Source organism: Equus caballus, chromosome 27 (assembly GCF_041296265.1).
Source record: "Equus caballus isolate H_3958 breed thoroughbred chromosome 27, TB-T2T, whole genome shotgun sequence".
Taxonomy (NCBI): domain Eukaryota; kingdom Metazoa; phylum Chordata; class Mammalia; order Perissodactyla; family Equidae; genus Equus; species Equus caballus.
This window is the reverse complement of record NC_091710.1, coordinates 24,107,715-24,134,013: the sequence shown is the minus strand read 5'-3', so window position 1 is coordinate 24,134,013 and position 26,299 is coordinate 24,107,715. Positions and strand designations below refer to the sequence as shown.

General features: G+C 34.8%; 1 protein-coding gene across 4 annotated transcripts in view; it reads left to right on the top strand.

Moving 5' to 3' along the window:
* Positions 1 to 26,299, top strand: part of ADAM2 (ADAM metallopeptidase domain 2) — a 133,724-nt gene that overhangs the window by 81,007 nt on the left and 26,418 nt on the right. For all 4 annotated transcript variants that reach the window (XR_002804447.2, XR_011433254.1, XM_005606295.4 and 1 more), the window contains exon 15: positions 16,177 to 16,282. Coding sequence is in view for 2 of the 4 variants with exons in the window: in XM_005606295.4 (XP_005606352.1) it covers positions 16,177 to 16,282 (106 nt within the window). In the remaining 2 variants the exon portion in view is untranslated. The remainder of the gene's footprint in view (positions 1 to 16,176; positions 16,283 to 26,299) is intronic.

The following is a 26,299-nucleotide window of genomic DNA, read 5'->3' as shown; positions in this document are numbered from 1 at the left end:
ACATATATATATAGAGAGAGAAGAGATAGAGATAGACATAGAGATGAAATAGAGATAGACATAGAAATGAGATAGAAAGACAGAGAAAGTAAGAGAAAGGAAAATAAGATTTTGAGTTGAAAGGTATACTGTTAAAGTTTTTTTAGAAAGTACATTGGTTAAATCACTGAAAAGGTAGAACTTCTGTTTAAGCTGACAGGTGGAATAGAGAAATTCACCCCAATACTAAAATGATAGATGCAAAAATGGGAAGTATTTGCATTTACTTTCCAAATTCATCTCTGTAAGTATTGTCAAAAAAAGGGGAGACTAAACCAGGAGAGGGAATAATTAAGCAAAAAGACAGGATAATCATAGAAATTAGTAAAAGCCGTTGTTGACTAATATACATACATAGAGAAATGAAAAATTGGTATAAATCAAATATTCGTTTTATAATCTAACTACAAGAAGAATGATAAAATAATGTGAAACTAAAAGCTAATAAAGGGGAAAAAATAAAGGCAATGAAAATATTTGATTAACACAAAAGAAGGCAATAGCAGTGAAAAAAAAGAACATAGAATAGGAAAACAAATACTAAGGCAGATTATTTATATTTAAATATTTAGCAATTACATTAAAACCTGTATTAAATATTAAAGTTATGGAAAGGATGTAGTAGGTAGTGACAGATGCAATCACAAGAAAATGACTAGAAAAATCAAGAAACATTGTGTTGATGATATTTTTAAAGCCATTAGAATACAGTGAAACCAAAGAAAACTAATGGTCTAAATTTGCACAGGAGGGAAACTTTGCATATATTAGGGGACTACTGTCAGCCATTTATGTTCCTAGGGACATTGCAGATTCTGAAAGTTGAAGATCAGGCTTGGCTTGGGCAGAAATCTTCTACTAGAAAAAATGATTAAAACGTTTTAGCAGTTGGAATTTAAGGGGTTGGAGGGGGCGTTGTCAAGACCGCAGACCATTGTTTTTCCATGAGGCATTCTTGGAGCTTGAAAGCTGCTCAGGAACTTGGTCAATTAGGTCAAAAACATTAAAAAGACATTACAGGGGCCGGCCAGTGGTGAAGTGGTTAAATTCACATGCTCCCCTTAGGTGGCCAGGGTTTGTCAGTTCTCGTATCCCGGGTGCGGACCTATGGACCACATATCAAGCTACGCTGTGGCAGGCGTCCCACATATAAAGAAGAGGAATATGGGCACAGATGTTAGCTCAGGGCCAATCTTCCTCAGCAAAAAGAGGAGAATTGGTAGCGGATCTTAGCTCAGGGCTAATCTTCCTCAAAAAAAAAAAAAAAAAAAAAAAAAAGACATTACAAACTTCCCTGTAGTCACAAGATGGTCAAAGACCCAATGGTGAAGGAATCTTGCATCCAGAAAATCTTAGTCTTTTCCTAAAAGCTTTTGTTACATTTTGAAGTACTTGTATTAGTGTAGGCTGGGAAATTGTCCTGAGATTCTCTAAAGGTTACATATTTATCCCTGGCAGACTTTCAGTGAAGAGAAGATAAATGCTTGCAAAGCTCTCAATCAGTAGCTTGCAAGGTCCATACCCAAAATAAAGAGGTAGATCCAGAATCAAACTACACATCAGCCCTTAGCCATTTAATTGCTTGATTGGATTTAAGTGATTACTACCTCACCCAATCTGCCCAACTCAGGAGAGGGAGTCATTAAAAAGATAAGATAGAGAATGGAAAGAAGCAATAAGATAAGGACCAATAATTTTCCAAATGGAATAGGTCAACTCCCAAATTCAAGATAGTCTAAGAATCTTAAGAAGGATGTCTTTAAAGAAAAAAAAAACACATAAAGACATCATAGCAAAACTGCTAGAAAATAAACAGAGGAGAACAAAAACATCTGGGGCATTTGGAGGAGACACAATGCCTTTAAGGGAGCAAAAAAGAAACAGACTTCTCATTTCTCAACAATTATGAAGCCAGAAGACAAAATAAAGCCACCTCTCATGGGCTAAAAGAAAGGAATTGCCCACCTAGGATTTTGTAACAAGCAAAAATACCCTTCATGTCTTTTCAACAAATGTACTTGAACAACTGTATAGTCACAGGCGGAAGAATGAATTTGAACTCCTACCTCATACCAAACACAAGAATTAACTTGAAATGTATCATAGGCCTAAATGTAACAGCAAAAACCATAAAACTTTTAGAGGAAAACATTTGCATAAATCTTAGTGACCTTGGATTAGGCACTGCTTTCTTAGATATGACACCCAAAGCACAAGAGCCAAAAGAAAAAGCCATGAATTGGACCTCACCAACATTTTAAAAAGCTTTTGTTCTTCTAAAGATATCATCAAGAAAGTGAAAAGAAACTCAAGGAATGGGAAAACGTATTTGCAAATCATATTTCTGATAATAGAATCGTATACAATATATGTAAAGAACTTTCTCGACTTAATAAAAAGACAAATAGCCCAAATTAAAAAATAGGCAAAAAATTTGAATAGACATTTTTCAAAAAAAGACAGAAATGGCCAGTCACAGGAAAGATGCTCAGAATCATTTGTCGTTAAGGAAATGCAAATCAAAACCACAACAAGATACTTGTTCACATTCATTGGGATGGCTATAATTTAAAAAAGACAATAGCAAGTGTTAGGATGTAGCAAAATCAGAACTATTGTGCATTACTGCTGAGAATATAAAATAATGTAGCTGCTTTAGAAAACATTTTGGCAGTTTTTCAAAATGTTGAACATAGCAATTTTACCCCTGGTATGTACCCAAGAGAATTGTAAACATATATCCCCAAAAAACCTTATATACAAATGTCCATAGCACCATTATTCATAACAGCCAAACTGTAGAAACAACCCAAATGTCCATCAACTGATGGATAAGTAAACAAAATATGTAGTATTATTAGGCAATAAAAATTAATGAAGTGCTGATATTTGCTCAGTGTGGGTGAATTTTGAAAACATTACGCAAAGCTAAGGAAACAAGTCACGAAGGACAAGATATTCTACAATTCTATTTATATTAAGTGTACAGAATACACACATATATATAGAGACAGAAAGAAGATTAACGCTTGCCTGGGGCTAGGGAAGGGGGAGAGGGAAGGAATGTGTTTGTATGTGTCTGTGTTGTTTGATATGTATCCAATTTAATATTACGGCATATTGATAACCACCTTAGCTGTCACTATTTAATACTCCTGAATGGAGGGCAATGCAGTATCTGCTATATACTAAGAGCTTGTTTGGTTGGTTGATTGGCTGGTTGTCTTTAAACCTAAATGTGTCAATGTCTCTCAGTTTTCTCTTCTATTCTCTTGGTTACTTTTCTCTACCTATGCCAGTCCTACACTGTTTTAATTTCTCTGCCTTTATAATTATTCTAACATCTCAAGGCAAGCCATCTTAGCTTTTTATATTTCTTCGTATATCTTGACTTGGCCTTCTGTTCTTCCAAATGAATTTAAGAACCAGATTTATAAATTAATTCATACATTAATTTTCATTGAGTTGATGTCCATGTAATACTGAGTTATTCTGTGATCTAAAGGGTGTGAAGTAGTATCATGTAGTTTTGATTTGCACTTACCTGATGACTAATGATGAGCATATGTTCACGTGCTTATTGGCCATTTCTATATCTTCTTTGGAGAAATGTCTATTTAAATCCCTTACCAAGTTTTTAATTGGGTTGCCTTTAAATTATTGAGTTGTAATAGTTCCTTATATACTCTGGATACAGGTTTATTGCCTAATTCATGTTTTGCAAATATTTTCTCCAATTTTGTAGATTATTTCCTCACTTTCCTGATGACCTCTTTTGAAGCACAACGTTTGATTTTAATGAAGTTCAATATATTTATTTTTTTCTTTTGTGCTTGTGTTTTAGGCATCATATCTAAGAAAACATTCCCCAATTCAAAGTCCTGACTTACTCCTTTGTTTTCTTCTAAGAGCTTTATAGCTCTTGCTCTTAAATTTGGGTCTATAATCCATTTTCAGTTAATTTTTATGTATGGCATGAAAAATTGTTCCAATTTAATTCTTTAGCATGTCCAGTTGTCTCAGCATCACTGTTGAAAAGTTGACTATACCCTCACCTAATTGACTTGGCACCTCTGCTGAAAAATCCTTGACCATAAAAGTAAGGGTTTATTTCCAAACTCTCTGTTCTATTGCATTGAGCTATATGTCTATATGCTTGTGTCAGTAGCACACTGCCTTGATTACTGTAGCTTTGTAGTTTGTTTCAAATCAGGAAATTTGAGTAATCCAACTTTTTTCTTCTTTTTAAGATTATTTTGGATATCTGGATCTCTTGCATTTCTTGAATTTTAGAATCAACCTGTCAATTGCAAAAAAAGGCAGCTGGAATTTTGGTAGTAATTGTGTTGAATCTGCGTATCAATTTGAGGTGTAATGTTATATCAACCATATTAAGGCTCCCAGTCTATGGACATGGAATGTCTTTCCAATTATTTGGATCTTCATTTAAGTTTTGTATAGTTTTGTAATTATCAGTGTACAAGCCTTATATTTCTTTTGTGAAATTTATTTCTTGATATTTTATTCTTTTTAATACTGTTATAGATAAGATTTTTCTTAACTTCATTTTTGGGTTGTTCATTACTCCTGTATAGTTATCAATTGATTTTTGTGTGTGTAGCTGTAGTTTATTTTATTTTATTTTTTATTGTGATAACATTGGTTTATAACATTGTATAAATTTCAGGTGTACATCATTATATTTCGATTTCTGTGTAGATTACATCACTTTCACCGCCCAAAGACTAATTACAATCCATCACCACACACATGTGTCTAATCACCCCTTTCACACTCCTCCCTCCCCCCTCCCCTTTGGTAACCACCAATCCAATCTCTCTTTCTATGTGTTTGTTTGTCATTGTTTTTATCATCTACCTATGAGTGAGATCATACAGTATTTGACTTTCTCCAACTTATTCACTTAGCATAATACCCTCCAGATCTGTCCATGTTGTCACGAATGGCCAGATTTCATGGTTTCTTAGGGCTGAGTAGTATTCCATTGTCTATATATATATATATACCACATCTCCTTTATCTAATCATCAGTCGATGGACACGTGGGCTGCTTCCACATCTTGGCTGTTATGATAATGCTTCAGTGAACATAGGGGTGCATAAGTCTCTTTAAAATGTTGATTTCAAGTTTTTTGGATAAATACCCAGGAGTGGGATAGCTGGGTCATATATTTCTATTTTTAACTTTTTGAGAAATCTCCATACTGTTTTCCTTAGTGACTGCACCAGTTTGCATTCCCACTAGCATTGTGTGAGGGCTCCCTTTTCTCCACAAACTCTCCAACATTTGTTATTTTTTGTCTTAGTGATTATAGCCATTATAACAGATGTAAGGTGATATCTCATTGTAGTTTTGATTTGCATTTCCATGATGATTAGTGATGTTGAGCATCTTTTCATGTGCCTATTGGCCATCAGTATAACATCTATGGAAAAATTTCTATTTGTACCCTCTGCCCACTTTTTGATTGGATTGTTTGCTTTTTTCTAGTTCAGTTCTGTGAGTTCTTTATATACAAGGGAGATTCACCCCTTGTCAGATATGTGATTTGCAAGTATTTTCTCCCAGTTGGTGGGTTGTCCTTTGGCTTTAATCCTGGTTTCCCTTCACCTTCCAGAAACTCTTCAGTCTGATGAAGTCCCACCTATTTATTTTTTATTTTGTTTCCCTTGTCTGCATAGACAGAGTATTCGAAAATATCCTTTTAAGACTGATGTCAGAGAGTGCGCTGCCTATATTTCCTTCCAGCAATTCTATGGTTTCAGGTCTTACCTTCAAGTTTTTGGTCTATTTTGAGTCTATTTTTGTGTATGGAGAAAGATAATGTTCTACTATCATTTGTTTTGCATGTGCCTGTCCAATTTTCCCAGCACCATTTCTTGAAGATTTTGCCCATTTTTTAACTGGGTTGTTAGTTTTTTTGTTGTTGAGATGAGTGAATTCTTTGTATATTTTGTATATTAACCCCTTATCAGATATATGGTTTGCAAATATCTTCTACCAGTTGTTAGGTTGTCTTCTGTTTTGTTGATGGTTTATTTTGCTGTTCAGAAGCTTTGTAGTTTGATGTAGTCCCATTTGTTTATTTTTCCTATTGTTTTCCTTGCCTTGTCAGATATGACACTTGAAAATACGCTGCCAAGACTGATATTGAAGAGCGTACTGCTTATGTTTTCTTCTAGAAGTTTAATGGTTCCAGGTCTTACATTCAATTCTTTAATCCATTGTGAGTTAATTTTTGTGTATGATGTAAGACAATGGTCTACTTTCATTCTTTTGCATGTGGCTGTCCAGTTTTCCCAACCCCAATTATGGATGTTTCCTTTCTCCAATGTACGTTCTTGGCTGCCTTGTCAAAAATTAGCTGTCCGTAGATGTGTGGGTTTATTTATAGGCTGGCAATTCTGTTCCATCGATCTGTGTCTCTGTTTTTGTGCCAGTACCATGCTGTTTTGGCTACTATAGCCTTATAGTATATTTTGAAATCAGAGACTGTGATACCTCCAGCTTTGTTCTTTTTTTCTCAGGATTCCTTTGGCTATTCAGGGTCTTTTGTTGTTATATATAAATTTTAGGATTCTTTGTTCTATTTCTGTGAAAAATCTTGTTGGAACTTTGATAGGGATGGCACTGCATCTGGAGATTGCTTTAGGACGTATGGACTTATTAAGTATGTTAATTCTTCCCATCCAAGAGCATGAAACATCTTTTCATTTCTTTGTGTCTTCAATTTCTTTCAATGATGTTTTATACTTTTCAGGGTAAAGGTCTTTTATCTCCTTAGTTAAGTTTATTCCCAGGTATTTTATTCTTTTTGTTGTGATTGTAAATGGGATTGTATTCTTAATTTCTATATCTGTGACTTCATTGTTTGTGTATAGAAACACAATGGATTTTTTATGTTGATTTTGTATGCTCCAGCTTGACTGTATTCCTTTATTATTTATGTAAGTTTTTTAGTGGATTCTTTAGGGTTTTCTATATATAAAATCATGTCATCTGCAAATGGTGACAGTTTCACTTCTTCCTTTCCAATCTGGATCCCTTTTATTTCTTTTTCTTGCCTGACCGCTCCAAGACTTCCAATACTGTGTTAAATAAGAATGGTGAAAATGGGCATTCTTGTCTTGTTTCTGTTCTTAGAGGGATAACTTTCAGTTTTTCTCCATTGAGAATGGTATTAGCTGTGTGTTTGTCATATATGGCTTTTATTATGTTGAGGTACTTATCTTTTATACCCATTTTATTCAGAGTTTTTGTCATAAATGGATGCTGTATCTTGTCAAATGCTTTCTCTGCATCTGTTGGGATGATCATGTGATTTTTATTCATTTTGTTAATGTGGTATATCATGTTGGTGATTTGAAGATGTTGAAGCATCCCTGTAATCTCTGGGATAAATCCCACTTGAACATGGTGTATGATCTTTTTAATGTACCATTATATTTGACTTGTTAGTATAATGTTGAGGATTTTTGCATTGACATTTATCAGTGACGTTGGCCTGTAATTTTCTTTTTTTGTGTTAGCCTTGCCTGGTTTTGGTATCAGAGTAATGCTGGCTTTATAGAATGAGTTAAGAAGCTTTCTCTTCTCTTCAATTTTTTGGAAGAGTTTTAGAAAGATAGGTATTAAGTCTTCTTTCAATGGTTTGTAGAATTCTCCAGGGAGGCCGTTGGCTCCTGGCCTCTTATTTTGGGGCAGGTTTTTGATTACTTACTGTTTTGATCTCCTTACTGGTGATTTGTCTATTCAAATTCTCTATTTCTTCTTATTCACTTTTGGAAGGTTGTATGATTCTAAGAATTTATCCATTTCTTCTAGATTGTCTAATTTGTTGGCATATAGCTTTTCATATAATTCTTTCATGATCTTTTGTATTTCTGAGGTGTCCGTTGTAATTTCTCCTCTTTCATTTCTGATTTTATTTATTTGAGGCTTCTCTCTTTCTTTTTGTTTGGTGAGTCCAGGAAAAGTTTTGTCACTTTGCTTATCTTTTCAAAGAACCCGCTCTTAGTTTCATTAATTTTTTAATTGTTTTTTAAGTCTCTATTTCATGTATTTTCATTCTGATTTTTATTATTTCTTTCCTTCTACTGATTTTGGGCCTTGTTCTTCTTTTTCAAGTTCCTTTAGCTGCTCTGTTAGCTTGTTTCTTTGACATTTTTCTCATTTGTTGAGGTAGGCCTGTATAGCTATAAACGTCCCTCTTAGAATCGCTTGGCTGTATCCCATAGATTTTGGCATGTTGTATTTTCACTTTCATTTCCTTCCACATATTTTTTGATGTTTCCTTTGATTCCTTCATTGACCCAATTGTTTTTCAGTAGCATTTTGTGTAATCTCCACATATTTGTGGTTTTTCCAATTTTCTTCCTGTAGTTGCTTTCCAGTTTCATACCTTGGTGGAGAGAAAAGATGCTTGGTATTATTTCAATCTTCTTAAATTTATTGAGACTTTTTTTGTGATCTAATATGTGATCAATCCTGGAGAATGTCCCATGTGCATTTGAAAAGAATGTGTATTCTGTGGTTTTGGGGTGGAACGTTCTATATTTGTCTACTAAGTCCATCTGCTCTAATGTGTCTTTTAAGGCCAATGTTTCCGTATTGATTTTCTGTTTGGATGGTCTATCCATTGGTGTAAGTGGAGTGTTCAAGGCCCCAACTATTATTGCGTTACTGTCTGTGTCTGTTAATAATTGTTTTCTATATTTAGGTGCTCCTTTATTGGGTGGATAGATATTTACACGTGTTGTATCCTCTTGTTGGATCGTTCCCTTTATCATTATGTAGTGTCTTTCTTGTCTCTTGTTATGGTTTATGTTTTAAAGTCTATTTTGTCTGATATATGTATTGCTACCCCAGCTTTATTTTCTTTGCCATTTGCATGGAGTATCTTTTTCTATACCTTCACTTTCAGTTTCTGAGTGTCTTTAGGTCTGAAGTACGTCTCTTGTATGCAGCATATATATGGGTCTTGTTTATTATCCAGTTGACCACCCTATATCTTTTGATTGGAGCATTTAGTCCATTGACATTTAAAGTAGCTATTGATAACTATGTACTTATTGCCATTTTGTTATTTTTTTTCTAGGTGCTTTAGTCGTACTTCTCTGTTCCTTTCTTCTCTTGCTCTTTTCCCTTGTGGTTTGATGGCTTTCTTTAGTATTATGTTTGGGTTTCTTTATCTTAATTTTTTGTGCATTTATTATAGGTTTCTGGTTTGTGATTATCATGAGTTTTCTATATAATAACCTATGTATATAGCAATCCATATTGAGTTGATTGCCTTCTAAGTTTGACCTCTTGCTTAAAGTTCTACTCTTTTACTTCCATCATCCCACATTTTGTTTTTGATATCATATTTGACCTCTTCTTCCTGCATGTGTATCCATTACTGTCTTATCATTGAAATAGGTAATTTTAGTATTTTTGTCTTTTGACCTTCATATTATCTTCATAGGTGATTGATCTGTTACCTTTACTGTATTTTTCCCTTTACCAGTAATTTTATTACTTTTTTTGGTTAATTTTCTTATTCCTATTTGTGTTCTTCTCTTTCCCACTTAAATAAGGCCCTTTACCATTTCCTATAAAATTGGTTTCTTGGTGATGAACTCCTTTAATTTTTGCTTGTCTCTTAAACTCTTTATCTCTCCTTCAATTCTGAACGGCAACCTTGCTGGGTAGAGTATTCTTAGCTGTAGGTTTTTCCTTTCAGCACTTTAAATATATCATTCCACTCCCTTCTGGTCTGTAAAGCTTCTGCTAAAAAGTCAACTGATAGCCTTATGAGGTTTCCTTTATATGTCACTTGTTGCATTTCTCTTGCTGCTTTTAGGATTCTCTCTTTAACTTTGGACATTTTAAATATAATGTATATTGATCTGGGCTTCTTGGGTTTATCTTGGTTGGTGCTCTCTGTGATTCCTGTACCTGGATGTCTGTTTCCTTCTGTAGGTTAGGAAACTTTTCAGCTATTATTTCTTCAGATATATTCTCTGTCCCTTTGTCTCTCTCTTCTCCTTCTGAGACATCTATAATACGAAAGCTAGTGTACTTGATGTTGTCCTAGAGTTCCCTTAGCCTGTTCTTGTTCTTTCTAATTCTTTTTTCTTTTATCTGTTGCTTGGGTGATTTCCTCTATTCTTTCATTCAGCTCACTGATCCCTTCTTCTGTATCATCTATTCTGCTATTGAGTCCCTGTAGTGAATTTTTCATTTCCAGTATTGTAGTCTTCATTTCTGATTAGTTCTTTTTTATATTTTCCAATTATCTGTCGAAGCTCTCACTGAGTTCACCCATCTTCTCCCAAGATCAGTGAGCACCTTTATACCTTTTTGTTTGAACTGTTTGTCAGGTAAATTGTTTATTTCTGTTTCATTTCTTTTTCTAAGGTTTTTCCCTGTTCCCTTGCTTGAAATGCATTACTTCTCCTCCTCATTTTGCCTCTTTCTCTGTGCTTTTATCCATGTATCAGGTGAGTCAGCTATGTCTCTTGATCTTGTGGAGCCCTAGCACAGTTGGCTGCAAGGTCTGATAGCACCTTCATGTTGCAGTTTTTCTGTTAAGTGAGTAGGTCCCCAGTGTGGCTAGTTGATAGGCTCAGGGGCTTATAATTGCTGTAGGCCTCTGGCCTATTAGGCTGTTGTCAGCTCTCTCATGCTTGCAGCTAGTAGGGCTGGCCGCAGGCATTGGAGCCCCCAGTTGTTTCATGCTTTGGAAGGTGGGGGCAATCATTTCTGTGGCTTTTGGAGGATGCACAAGTCTCTGCAGCTGACAGGTCCCATGGCCCACTGGTCCACACACACTGTCAACACAGTCCTGGTCCTTGCACACATCCTGATCCCCTGAAGCAGACCAATCACCCCACTGCAGAGGCCCCCACACACTCTACCAGGGCCTCATACACTCTACCTCTTCATAGCTCACACTCTACCCTGCAATGTTGGACCCACTTGCCTGCCTGTAGAGGATCCAGGCACCAGTCTATGCAGGCCCACAAGTTTCCCAAGGGCTTTCTATTGGGTGGGGCCAGTCCTTAGGGTGGGCCTCTTACTCTGGCTGAGCTGTATTAAATCAGTGCTCTAGGTTGCTGGGCAGACCCTGGGCTAACAAGCCAGTGGAAGAACTCCAATGGTGTCTGCCAGCTTCTGTGTCAGCACACCTATACTAAGTCACAATAATGGCTGTTGCCAATGTCTCAATCCCTGGAGAGGGCTCACCTCTCACTGAGATGTGCCCAGGGTGTATCAGGTGAGTCTCTTTTCAAGAAAGGGCTGTACACCTTTCTTTCTGGTGATTTTAGATTGCATTCCAAAATGGGTGAATTTGTGCATGGGCCCTTTAAGAGGCAGCTTTTTTCCACTTACATCCAATAGCTTTTCTAGAGGTATTCCTCATTGTAGTTAATAGCCAGTAAAGCCAGATATTAGGACACTCATCTTGGTTGTGGTGAGTCCAAAGGTTGCTTATAGCAGTAACACTCCCCAGCTCAGGTTCCCCACTCCTCCAGGGAAGGCCACGTACCTTGGTATTGCTCCCAGCCAGCCATAAATTTCTGTGACTCATGAAGGTGACGATTTTTCTTTCCAGAAAGGAATTTCCGCCTCTTCCACTTCAGTCAGAACTGCCCCTTATTGCAGGGGTTCTTTTTACACAGTTTTCAATTCCCTCTCAGGGGTAATTTTTCCTTTGAAATTTGTTTTGAATTTCCTTTGAATTTCGTCTTGAAATCCTTTACTAGTTCTAATAGTTATTTTTAGTGGATCCCTACTATTTCTATATATCAGAAAATGTCTGATAATTAAATGCACTCACATTATTTTGCAAACATCACCATCATCCATCTTCAGAATGCTTTTCAATTGCCCAAGCTGAACTCCATACCCATTAAACAATGTCTCACTCCTCTATTCACTCCTAGTAAATACCATTCTTTCTGTCTCTAAGAAACTGACTACTGTTGGTACCTTATTTAAGTGCTATCATACACTATCTGTCCTTTTGTGACTGCCTTATTGCACTTAGCATACTATCTTCAAGGTTCATCTATATGTCAGAATGTCTTTCCTTTTTAAGGCTGAATAATATTCCACTGTGTGTGTGTGTGTGTGTGTGTGTGTGTATCACATTTTGCTTATCCACTCTTCTGTCACTGGACACTTGGGTTACTTCCACCTTTTGGCTACTGTGAATGATGCTGCTATGGACATGGGTATATAGCTATCATTCAAGTCTCTACTTTCAATTCTTTTGTGTATGTACCCAGAAGTGAAATTGCTGAATCATATGCTAATTTTATTTTTACTTTTTTGAGTAACCGCCACACTGTTTCCCACGGTGGCTCCATCATTTTACATCTCCATCAACAATGCACAAGAGTTCCAACTTCTCCACATCCTTGCCAACACTTGTTATTTTCCTTTTTTCTGATCCTGGCCATCCTAATGGGTATGCGATTGTATCTTGTTGTGGTTTTGATTTGCATTTTCCTAATGATTAGTAATGTGCAATATCTTTTCATGTGCTTATTGGCTATTTTTATATCTTCTTTGGAGAAATGTCTATTTTAGTCATTTGCCCATTTTTAATTGTTTTTCAGTTGTTTTTTGTTATTGTTGAGTTGTACAGTTTCTTTATATACTCCAGATATTAACCCTTTATCAGATACATGATTTTCAAATATTTTCTCCCATTCTGTGGGCTGATTTCACTCTATTGATTTCCATGCACAAATGTTTTTAAAATTTTGATCTATATTTTCTTTTGTTGCCTTTACTTTTGGCATCATATGCAAGAAATGATTGTCAAATTCAGAGTTAAAAAGCATTTCCTCTGTATCTTCTTCTAAGAGTTTCATAGTTTTTGCCCTTACATTTAGGTATCTGATCCATTTTGAATTAATTTTTGTATATCACGTAAGGAAAGGGTTCATCTTCATTCTTTTTCATGTGGATATCCAGTTTTCTCAATATAAATTGTTGAAAAGACTGCCCTTTTCCAGGGAATGGTTTGACATCCTTATGAAAAATTATAGCATCTATGGAAGGATTTATTTCTGAGATCTTTATTTTATTCCATTGGTATATATATGTGTGTGTGTGTGTGTTTATGACAATACAACATTATTTAGAATACTGTAGCTTTACAGTTAATTTGAAAATCAGGAAGCATGAGATCTCAAAGTTTGTTCTCCATTTTTGAACATTTCTCAAACATTATCCTATTTGAGGTCCTTTGAGATTCCATATGGATTTTACGGTGAATTTTTCTTTTTCTGCAAAAACACATTGTGTATATTTTGATAAGGTTTTCATTGAAGCTGTAGATAACTTTTGGTAATATTGTCATCATAGTATTACTTTTCCAACCCATAAGCACAGAATGTCTTTCCAGCTATTTGTATCTTCTTTAATTTTGATCAGCAACATTTTGTGGGTTTCATTGTACAAGTTTTTTCACCTCTTTGGTTAATTTTGCTCCTAACTATATTTTTTCTCTTTGATACTATGGTAAATGGAATTGTTTACTTAATTTCCTTTTGGTATTTTTCATTACTAATGTATAGAAATGCAACAATTTTCACATTAATTTTATATCCTGAAACTTTGCTGAGTTTATTTATTAGTTCTAACAGTTTGCGTATGTAGCATTTAGAGTTTTCTATCTTTATATAAGATCGTGGAGACTTTAACAGACATAATGTTACTTCTTTTGTTCCAGTTTAGATGCTTATTATTTCATTTAGTTGCCTATTGCTCTGACTACCACTTCCAGGACTATGTTGAATAGAAGTAATGAAATCCTGCATCCTTCTCTTGTTCCTTATCATAGAGGAAAAGCTTTCAATCTTTCACCACTGAGTATTATGTTAACTATGTTTTTTATAAATTGCTTTTATTATATCGAGGTACCTTCCTTCTACTTCTAGTTAGTTGAGTGATTTTATCATTAAAAGGTGTTGAATTTTGTCATATGTTTTTTCTGCCACAATTGACATGATCATGTGGGGTTTTTACCGTCATACTGCTATTTTGTTGTACGACATTTGATTTATTTTTGTACATTGAACCATCCTTGAATTCCAGGAATAAATTCTACTTAATAATCATGTATAGTGCTTTTAGTATGCTCTAGAATTCAGTTTAGTAGTATTTTGTTGAGGTTTTTAAAATCAATATTCATAAGGCATATTAGGCTATAGATTTCATGAGGATTTTTTATGTCTATATTCTTGAAGGATATTGCTCTCAAATTATTCTTCCTTGAAATCTAACAAACCCCTGAGAATAGAGATTTTCTAGGTAAGTGAAAGTTTGGATAATTCACTGTGCTCTGGGTATGGTGCTTTTAACAAAGCTCAAAGTACGTCAGACCTCTTCATTAGCCATAAGGTTGCTGGCTTTGGGCTACCAAGCCTCTGAGGAGAGAGGAGAATATCTCCAAATTGAAACATCACAGACCCCTCTGTTCCACGACTGTATTAGCTAGGATTTTACCAGAGAAACAATATCTGTAGGATATGTAATTATACTCTCTATGTATATGTATATCTATAGATATCTATACGTATATGTATTAAGATTTATCTTATGGCTTATGTGATTCTGAGGGTACAGCCTCCTTTCTGGGAGATACCAGTGAGCTGAAGTGAGGCAGAGGGAGAGCATAAACATGATGTCCACTGCACTTTATCTCCTCAAAGAACATTAGTAGGTTCTAGATGTGAGGCAAACCAGATGCCTTCCCCTCAGGCTGAAGTTCCAGGAAAATCAAAGGTGTCTCTTTCACAGAAGGACTGAGTATGTGTTTCAATCAGCTATCTGGCTGTGCACTGGAGGGGATAGCTGGCCAGGAACTGTCTCTGATTACCATCCCATGGGACCCAGGAATGAAATCTCCCCTGGCCACTAGAGCCAGGTGATCTAGGACATACCTTGGAAGCAGCCATAAAATCAGGACTTTTTCTTCTTTTAGGTATCTAAAATGAGAAACTTATGACTTTAATTAAACCAGAAACTGATAGTTCTTAAAGTTTGATTAGAGTTTAGATAAGGCTCTGTTTACATCTAGTTCACTCTTATTTCAAGGGTATAACTCTCCAGGGTTTTCAACTGAGAGTTGGTATATTTACTGAGACTCCTTCCCCTGGCAGGTATGTAGACACAACTGCTGAAAAATCTGCACTGCTTTACGGAAGTCATCTCTTTATATTTTCATCTCTTTCTCTTCACATGTTTAGAAGTAGGAAAAACCCTTGAGGGGGGAAGAAACTATATGTTGAAGCCCCTTGAGTCTAATTTTGTCACTATAGCTATGAAAGATCCTCCAGCTTTTGCCTATTTTTAATGTCTAGCAGCACTGGTCTGTTTCCATAGCTAAGCTTCTAATTTTGACTTCTCAGCTATAACCAGGTTTGCAAATAGCCCCTGTGACAAAATCAACTGCTTCTTTTCAATTTGCTACTTCCTCTAGGAGTTACAACTGAGATTCTAACATGTCCACTGGGCCTCTTCCTACAGTGTGTCATTTTTCTTCAGCATCATAATGCAGTGGTAAATCTCCCTATCAAAGGCTTTTGGTTTAGTCTTTCAACTAGAATAGAACTGATGGAGGTTATGGTGAATAAACTGCTCTTTAAGGCAGATGGATCTTATGAGAAGTAAACACATTATGTGTGTAGGTTGGATAGTGAGTGTGAAAATGAAACAACTGTGACTCCAAAAATTTTTGATCTGAGGAAATTATGGTAAAAAGTAGTAAGTTTAGTGGTTTGACATTTATGCAGATTATTGACCAATAAGTCAATTATTTGTTTAAAAAGTTTCTTATATACTTATAGATATATATCTTTTGACTTACTAAAAATTAGAAGACAAATTGGTTAATTCTAAGATATCTGTTTCGATTTTAGATAAGAATGCTTTCCATTTTCAAATATTTCATTGAAGTGGTTTTGTGTGATCTTAAATGCAGTTTTTATTTTCAATTTTATGTTATGATCTTATTTTGCACCATATGTTTTAAACCATTTCAGAATTTTAAATGTATTCATTAATTATTTTAAATTAATATAAGTTCGATATGACTAACCACGTATTTTTTTCAGGTGCAGAGTTTGGTTCTTCAGAGTGTTTTGCTTACCTTAATTCTAAGGCTGATCAATCTGGGAACTGTGGTTCAGGTCCTGACGGATACCAACCATGTCAGCCTAAGTATGTTTTAAGAAATCTATCTCAGAAACTCTATTTATTGCCTCATATTTGAAAATACCACCACATAATTAAGTTTATATATTATCAAAATATTACCTGACCATGAAGTAAGACTATATTTAATTCCAATTATAAATGTCTTAAATACAGATTGTCCGTACCTCTCTTTGTCATATATCCAAATTATCCCTTATTCCTTTCTACAGAGTGTTTTTTGTTTTTTGAGGAAGATTAGCCCTGAGCTAACTGCTGCCAATCTCCCTCTTTTTGCTGAGGAAGACTGGCCCTGAGCTAACATCCATTCCAATCTTCCTCAATTTTTTATATGTGGGACGCCTACCACAGCATGACTTGCCAAGCGCTGCCATGTCCGCACCTGGGATCGAAGCGGCGACTCCTCAGGCAGCCGAAGTGGAACATGTGCCAATGCACCACCAGGCTGGCTCCTACAAAGTGTTTAATTCACATATAAGTACATTAATTACCCTTTAGTTAGAAGGACTGATCATTTTTATTGTGCATGCTGTCACTTTAATTTTACAAAGGATGACCATTCTTATAGTGATGAAATGAAAATGCATGAATTTTTACTATCCAGGAAGTAAAGCGCTGTGTTTAAGAACATTTACTCTACAGCCAGACATCTTGGTTTCAAATCCTAACTCTGCTGCTTTCCTACTTGTGTGAGCTTGGACATGTGCTTCACTTTTCTGATATGTAAAATACAAATATCAATTGCACTAACATCATTAGGCTGATTCCAGTATGGAATTTACATACTCTACAAAAAACACTTAGAATGGGAGTGACACATAGTATGCGCTATATGCATTAATTATTAATTATTAAATATGACAATTAGTATATATGTTAGAACTAGAATGTTGCTGTTATTGTAATATTTTATTTTGATATTATTTCAAACTTGGTTTGACAGTAAAAACTCCGTAAAAAACTTAGAGTTTGCATGAATAGCACAGACTCCCTATATATGCTTTACTCAGATTTACCAGTTGTTTACATTTTTCCCTTTTGCTTTATCTTTCTGGTTTTTTTTTTTTTTTTTGAGGAAGATTAGCCCTGAGCTAATATTCTGTGCCAATCCTCCTCTTTTTGCTGAGGAAGACTGGCCCTGAGCTAACATCCATGCCCATCTTCCTCTACTTTATATGTGGGATGCCTACCACAGCATGGCTCGCCATTCAGTGCCATGTCCGCACCCTGGATCCAAACCCGCAAACCCCAGGCTGCCGAAGCGGAAAGTGTGCACTTAACCGCTGTGCCACCGGGCCGGCCCCATATCTTTCTGTTTTTATTTTTAACTCTCCTCTCTTCAAAATGATTTTTCTAAACCATTTTAATGTAAATTGGATACTGTGCTTATTTACCCCTAAATAAATCAGTGTGTCTTTCTTGAGAATAAAGATATTTTCTTACATAGCTATATTGTAGCTGTCAAACATGGATCTTATAAAGCTTCATTAGTTGTCTCAGTAAAATATTTATAGCTGTTTTACCTTGTTCAGGAGCAAATCCAGAGTATTATGAACATTAGTCATGTATTTTTAAACTTTAATCTAGAACACTTCCTTTTTTTTCTTCTTTTTTTTTTAATACTATAGGTTAATTATTTTGTAGAATGTCCCTAAATTTGGGTTTGTTTGATATTTTTCATAATTAGATTCATGTTATGCATTTTGGCATGCTTCTCACTGAAATGATATGGTACCCTCAAGTGCAATTTTTCAAAGGTACATACCATCCTCTCTACATACTGGGATATTTTAGGTTAAATTATTTGGTAAAGTTAATTTTCTTAAGGTCTCTCAATTGTAAAGTTAATTCTTTCCTTTTGTGTTTAGTATGTATGTGTGAGGCATTATATTGAGACTATGGACATATTCTGTTCTTCTTCAAAGTTTCACCTACTTAGTTTTAAAATACATTCACGATTTTCTACCTCCATTACTGACTCTGCCTTTAAGCTAGAAGTTTATTGTAGGAAGAAGTATTCCCTTCTCTATATTTGTTTATGTTCTTATCTATTATTTATATCAGTTTTTTATTTAAATCAGATCAGACTCAGTAATTATTTTATTCAATAGTATAGACTATATTACTGCCATTATTTATTTTGATACTTTTTCAAATTGTCTCAATTTTGGCTAGCGAGAGTCCCTTCTAGTTGGCCACAATGTCTTTTTCAAAAGTCTGTATGACTCTTTAAGAACTTCCAAATTTTTCTAGCACAAAAAGGATGTTCTAGGCTCCTGTTGTACTTTTCCTATCCTTGCTCTGGATTCAGCTATTTATCCAAGAATCTCAGGTTTCTTTTAGTAGAAAATAAGTATCTGGGCACCAAGTATGCTTACTTCCACTGGTTTTCATTACCTCTAAGCTCTCTCAGTTAACGGAGTTAGAACACACAGGCAATATATCCCCATACGTGTATCACAGATTTATTTCTGTATCCATTTGTTTATATCTCTGTATTTAAAACATGAATTTATAATGATAATTTTATTTCCAGTTAAACACCACAAAGTACATTTTGGTACATTTATAAGTTGCTTTCTCATATGCTCAAGCCCAGAATGCACAGAAGTTTGTTTCACAGTTGCTAAAAGCGTATACTGACCAAGGGAAACATTCTAGCTGTTATGCCTATATTTTCCTTTAAGTCATTGAACATTTTTATATTAGTTGCTATAAAGTGCTTCTCTGCCTATTGCAATATCTGTGTCATTTTAATATTGGTATCTAGTGATTTATTTGCTCCTTGACTATGTCACATTTTAATTATTTTTGGCAAGCCTAGCAACTTTTTTGCCTTATGTTGGATACTATGAATAACACCTAATGGAAACTTTGCATTCATTTATGCTTTTCTGAAGGCTATATAATTTTGTTATGGAAGGGATTTAACATAGCTTGACTCATACTATAAACAACACCTCTCATTTCTCCAAAATGTGCTACTACTTGGTATTGTCAGTCTTTTTCATTTTAGTCATTCTAGTTGTAACTTACTTTTGTTTTAATTTGAATTTATCTAATTAACAATTATTTTGAGCATTTTTCCAATGTTCATTTTTCCACATTTTCCAATGTGGGTGTCTTCCTGTGTAGTGAATCTGTTCAAATTTTTTTCTACTGTATTTGGAATGGTTTAGTCTTCCTACCGTTGAGTTTTACGTTTGTATCTTTTTATTCTGAACTAATTGTAGATTCATGGGAAGCTGCAAAAATAATAGAGAGAGAATAGAGAGGTCTCCTGTACCCTTCACCTGGTTTTCCCAAATGGTAACATTTTATATGACTTATATCATATATATCTTATCTGTAGAACAATATCAAAACCAGGAAATTGGCTCTGGTAAATTTACAAACTCTACCCCTCAGAGTTCATCAGTTTTACGTGCATTAGTGTGTGTGTCATATGTGTGTCGTGTGTGTGTGTGGTGAATTCCCATCTTAACAATGTTGAGTTTTCAATTAATAAATACGGAATTTATATCTAAATTTATTTCAGTCTTCTTTAATTTTTCTCATCCACATTTATTAGTTTTCAGCGTTCAAGTGTTGCATGTATTTTGTTAAATGTATTCCTAAACATTCTACTTTTGAAAATACTGTAAATAGAATGGCTTTCTAAATTTCATTTTCACATTGTTCTTTACTGACATATAATAATAGTAAAAATTCAAATAATATTTTATATTGATCTTTTATATTGTGTGATTTTCCTAAACTTTTTCTTTTTTTGCCATGAGTTTATTAGCATTTCCATGTCCAGGATTGTGTCATCTGCAATAATATCTGAATTATTTATTCTTTTCCAATTGGGATGTCTTTAATTTGTTTTTCTTGCTTGATTACACTGTGTACATATCCATTAAAATGTTGAAATACAAGTGTAGAAAGAAGAGACACTTGCTTACTCCCAATTTTATGGGAAAAATTCAGCTTTTCACCATTAAGTTTATTGTTAACTCTTTTGTTATTGTTAGGGTTTTTTGGATACTCTTTATCTGATTGAGAAAGTTCCCCTGCCTTCCTACTTTTTTGAGAGTTTTTAATCTTGAATGGTGATTGTATTTTTTCAAATGCTTTTCATTTATCTATTGACATGATTCTATATTTTTTGTCCATTCTTCTATTCATATAGCATATTACATTATTTGTTTTTCAGATGTTAAACCGACTTTAGGTCATTTTTTTATAATCCACTCTGACAATGTCTGGCTTTTAATAGGTTGTTTAGACCATTACCAATAAAAGTGATTATTGATATAGTTGGACTCGTATCTTCTGTCTTCAAATGTAACAATATATAATATAGTAATAGTCCACCTTAATAACAGTGTACTACTTCATGTGTAGTGCAGGCGTATTATAAGAGTATCCCAATTCCTCCATCCAGTCCCCTGCAACATCACTGTTATTCATTTTAATTATCATGTACTATAAATAGCCAATACGTTCTTTGTATTATTGCTTTAAGTAGACAGCTATCTTTTAGTTAGTTAAGAATAAGAAAAATAAAACATTTTTCTTTTATTTATTCATTTTCTGATACTCTTCCTTTCTTAATGCAGATCCAGGTTTCTGAATCATGTCACTTTCCTCTGCCTCAAGACCTTCTTTTAACATTTCTTGCAAGACAGATCTGCTGGCAAAGGATTCTATTACTTCCTGTTTTTCTGAGAAAGATTATTTCTCCCTAAATTTTGAAGGATAATTTCACAGGACACAAAATTATGAGTTAGATTTTTTTCTTTCAACACTTAAAACTTTCTTCCACTTGCTTGTTAATTGCAAGTTTTTGATGAAAAGTCTACTGTAATTGTTATCCTTGTTCCTCTGTAAGTAAGATGTGAGCCCAAACTAGTTGCCTTCAAGATTTTCTCATCGGCTTTGGTTTTCCTCAGTTTGAACGTGATATTTTTGTGGGTGGTTTTTGTTTCGGTATTTATGCTGCCTAGTGTTCTCTGAGTTTCTTGCATTTGTGGTTTCATGTATGTCAATAATTTTGGAAAAATCTTGGCCATTATTTTTTCAAATATTTCTTCTTTCCCATTCTATTTCTTCTTCTTCTTCTTCATTTCTTATTATAAGTACATTACACTTTTTGATATTGTCCTATAGTTCTTGGATTTTCTATTTTGTTTTTTTTCTGCTATTTTTTATCATGATGTTTCAGTTTGAGAAGAAGTTTCTACTGACCTATCACTGATTTCATTGAGTCTTTCTTCTGCTGTTTTGATTGAGTTTTATTGATGGGCCCTTGGAAGGCATCCTTCATTTCTGTCACTTTTTTTGCTATCATTTCCTTTTGACTCCTATAGTTGATTCTTACAGTGTCCATATCTTTGATGATATTTTCTCTCTGGTCTTTCATGTTGTCAACTTTTGCCTTTAGAGCTTTTAAGATATTAATCATAGTTATTTTAAATTTCGTATCTAACAATCTCAACGTCTGTTTTATATTTGATTTGGTTCTGATGCTTGCTTTGTCTCTTTAGACTGTGTTTTTTTCTTGCCTTTTCACAAGTCTTGTACTTTTTTTTGTTGAAAGTTGAGCATGTTAATTTGGGTAATAGGCACTGAGGTAAATACGCCTTAACTGTGAGGATTTATGTTAATCTTTTTAGGGGCTGTGTCTAATGTTTGTTGTAGTTATAAGTACCAGAATCTTCAGATTTCTCTAGTAGGGTAGTTTCTTCCTCCTCTCTTAGAATTGAGGCTTCCTTTCGTTCTGCCCCTCAGAGGGAGTATGTGTCTTGCAGTTTTTCCAGATGTAATCCACTTTTATTGTTACAGGAGACTTGTTAGTATAGTGGTAGGGTGTGGGCAGGGGACCTTCTCTTGTTTTCATATAAGCCTCAGTCTTTAAATGTGCCTGTATCTCAAGGGTGTGGCTTTCAGAAGTGTTTCTGTCACTCTTAGATATATAGCTTCCTCTTCCATGGTCACATCCTCTAGTCCCTGCCACAGCTACAGCATTCCCAACTATTTTCTTAGAAATTTCAGTATTATTGATTATGACTTTATTTATTATTTTTTCTTAGGTAAGACAGGAAGAGTGGAGTTGGCTAGAGTGGAATGGAATTCCCTTTCCCCAGCTAGGGATAATGTTTCAAAATTGCCCTCTGATAAAGTCCTTCCACCTGCAGATTAAGCCTTTGTGATGAAGAAGGGTCTGGGAAGGTTTTACAATGGTTACTCTTTTCTTTTCCCTGCAAGGTCTATATGGAGAGTTCCTGGAGAAAATGCATGTAAAAATATGGTGGTGCCTTATGACTGTGCTCCCTGGGAGCTTCTCATTCTCACATTAGTCCCCACTAGGTCTCCAGCAATTTGTCAAAATCAGTATATATATTCCTACAGGCTTATGTAGTTCAGCAATTTCTGCTCCAGGTACACAAATTGCAGGTACTGCAATTATTTTTTCTCCATGTACTTAGCTTTCCAGATTTATGTAGGTGGTTTTCTCTATAACCTCAGTTCTCTGATGGGTAGAAGAAAAGTCACCGATTTCAGTTTGTTCAGCTTTTTCTTGTAATAACAGGAGACATGACTTCCAAACTCTTTTTGTAGCTGTTGTACAAAATTTTAAAGAACTTTAAGATAAAAATCACTTAGCTAAAAAGTAATTACTATGTTTTAAAGGGATATTTTATTCATTTTGTGATATATTTATAGAAGTGCAAACTCCAGAATTCAGAATCCCTTTAAATTTCCCTTTGTGCCAATTTGGAATCAATCCTGACTTCTGATCCCAGCCACAAGCAACCAGGGACTTGTTTTTTATCTTCATGCATTTGCCTTTTCTGGAAATTTTGTATAAGAAAAATCATACAATATGTAGTCTTTTTGTCTGGTTCTTTTAGTTATAATGTTTTTGAGTCATCCATTTTGTAGCATATATCAGGAGTTCATAACTTTTTATTGCTGAATAATATTATATGGTATGGATATAACATTTTGTTTATCATTCACCAGTTGATAGGCATTTAGAATGCTTCTGGTTTGGGGCTATTAAGAATAATGCTGCTGTGAACATTCTTGTGCATATTTTGTTTTGTAAAGCCATATATTTGTTTCTCGTGGGATATAACAAGTGATAAAGGTATAAGTCTTTGTGTTGACATACATTTTTTTTCATTTCACTTGGATGTACACTTAGCAGTGGAATTGCTGGGTCATATGGAAAGTGTATGTTTAACACTTTAAACATATCCAAATATTTTCCAGAGTGACTGTGACATTGTACATTTCTATCAACAGCGTATGGGAGTTCTAGCTTCTCTACATCCTCAGCAACATTTGGTATTGTCAGGACTTTTGGTTTTCTTGATTTTTGCTTTTTGCCATTCTGAAGCATCTCATTCTGGTTTTAATTTGCATTTACCTATTGATTTATGAAATGACCACTCTTTTATGTGAGTATTAGTTATTTGCATGTTGTCTTTGGTGAAATGTCTTGACAAATCCATAGCCCAGTTTTAAATTGGGTTTTGTTGATATTATTGAATTGTAAAAGTAGTTGACATATTCAGAATATAATCTTTATAAGATATATGAATTGTAAATATTTTCTCTCAGGCTATCTTTTGTCTTTCTTTCTTATGACATCTTTTGAAGGGCAAAAGGTTTTAATTTTGATGAAGCCCAGTTCATGTATTTTTTACAGATCATGGTACAGATCCATATAGTATCTAGGAAATCTTTGCCTCATTGCATAAAAGTTATGAAATCAGAAATGTTTGTCATGTTCCTGATTGAAGGCTGATAGCATTCAATCTTTCAACAGTAATCATAGTGCTACTAGTAGATTACACATATAGCTCTCTCAGTTTGAGGAAGTTCCTTTCTATTCCTATTTAGATGAGAATGTTCATCATGAATCAGTGCTGAATTTTATGAAATGCTTATTCTGCATTCTTTGAGATGATTATGTATTTCCCCCCTATATTCTGTGAAATGGCTCTTAGATATGAACCCAGTCTTGCATTCCTGAGTAAATCCCACTTAGTCATGGTGTATAAATTACTTTTATATAGTTCTAGATTTGATTTGCTGATTTTTTGTCAAGGATGTTTTTTGCCTATGTTCATTATATTGTGATATCTTTGCTTGGCTTTGATATCAGGGTAATATTTGCCTCATAGAATGAGTTGGACAGTGTTTTATCCTTATCATTTTCTATAAAAGCTTGTGTAGAATTAGTATTATATTTTCTTTATATATTTCATGGAATTCACCGTCGAAGTCATTTGGCCTTTGGTTTTTCTTTGTGATAGCTCTGTTTATGAATTGGAAAACACATTTAGATTTAGGCAAATTTAAAGTTTCCTCCAGTGTTGCCTCCCATCAGTCTTTCTCAAGTATCCTGGCACATGCATGTAGCCTTCCAGTCAGCCAAGGATGTGGTGTAAAAAGAGCTCATCACCACCCTTTATGGAGCTGTCATTTCCAGGATCATGCCTTTAATTTCTGACTGGTCTGTCACTAACCACAAATGGGACCTCACCCTTAGGCTAACAGTGCTACTGGTTTTAGATTCATTCCCTACCAACTTTGCTACTTTTATTCAAAGTGATGCTGGATGTTTTTTTTTTTTTTTTTTCTCTCTGCACCAAATCACAAGTGACCCCTCTGTGGCCAGCCCCAGTGGCCTAGTGGTTAAAGTTCAGTACGCTCCATTTCACTGTACCAGGTTCAGTTCCCAGGCACAGAACCACACCACTCATCTGTCAGTGGCCATGCTGTGGAGGTGGCCCATATAAAAAAAAAAAACAAAAAAAAAAGAAAAGGAAAATTTCCAACAGATGTTAGCTCAGGGAAAATCTTCCCTAGCAAAAAAAAAAAAAAAAGAATGACCCTTCTGGCATTGAATTTATTGGTTTTCATGGCCAGCCCTGCCCTAGTAAAAAGACAGCCCCAGCTGACCTGGGAGAGGGCAAGGGAACAGACTCAGGCAAAAAGACTACAGCCTCTCATTATTCTTATTTGATTTTATAGCATCTGTTCATAAATGCTTTTCAATTTATTGTTTACTTTTGATCAGTTTTCCTAGCGCCGGAATGGTTGTTTTGACAAATTTGCTCAGTTTTATACTTGTTTTGGGGGAAGATGATTTAATTGTATCTTCTCTCTCTCATAGCCTCCTCATTCAGATTTATCTATGCCATTTTATTTATTTTGTGTCTGATTTATCACAAAATCTAGCAGTGACCCAAGATAAACACTCTCATCTAACTAGGAATACAAACAACTTCTTCAATCTGATAGCTATATGTATTTTGTACTTCTACCAGTTTACATCTAAGATAAATTCCTTTCAATGGGAAGAACTCAGTTTACATTTTCTTTAGTCCAGGACTGCTGGTGACAAGTTTTCCTAATTATTGTCTGAAAACACCATAGTTCATTTCAAAAGACATTTTCTCTGCAGAGAGAATGGAAAGGCAGTAGTTAGTTTGATTTACCTTTGAATCTGTCATTCAGTAATCTTTTGGTTTCCATTGTTTCTGTTGGAAAGTGAATCTTAGGTTGTATTATTGATCTTTGTTGTTAATCCTTTTTCACTTTCTGGTTAATTTCATGATTTTTTTTTCTGTGGTTTACAGCAGTATCATTATGATGTATCTTAGTGATTTTATTTTAATATTTGTTGCATATAATGCTTGAGTATTGGTCTCATTGTCCTGTCAGTTTGGGACCCATAATGATGAAAGTAGGCATTATGTTTGAAAAACTGAAAAGGAAATCCAATAAGACTGGTAATTAGATACACTTTATTAAATTTTTAGGATAGAATAAGCTTGAAATTGATTATGTTTAAGAATCAGGGGCCAGCCCGATGGCGTAGCGGTTGGGTGCATGCCTTCTGCTTCTGAGGCCTGGGATCTGCTGGTTCGGATCCAGGTGCTGACGTGGCACCCCTTGTCAAGCCATGCTGTGGTAGGCATCCCAGATATAAAGTAGAGGAAGATGGGCACAGATGTTAGA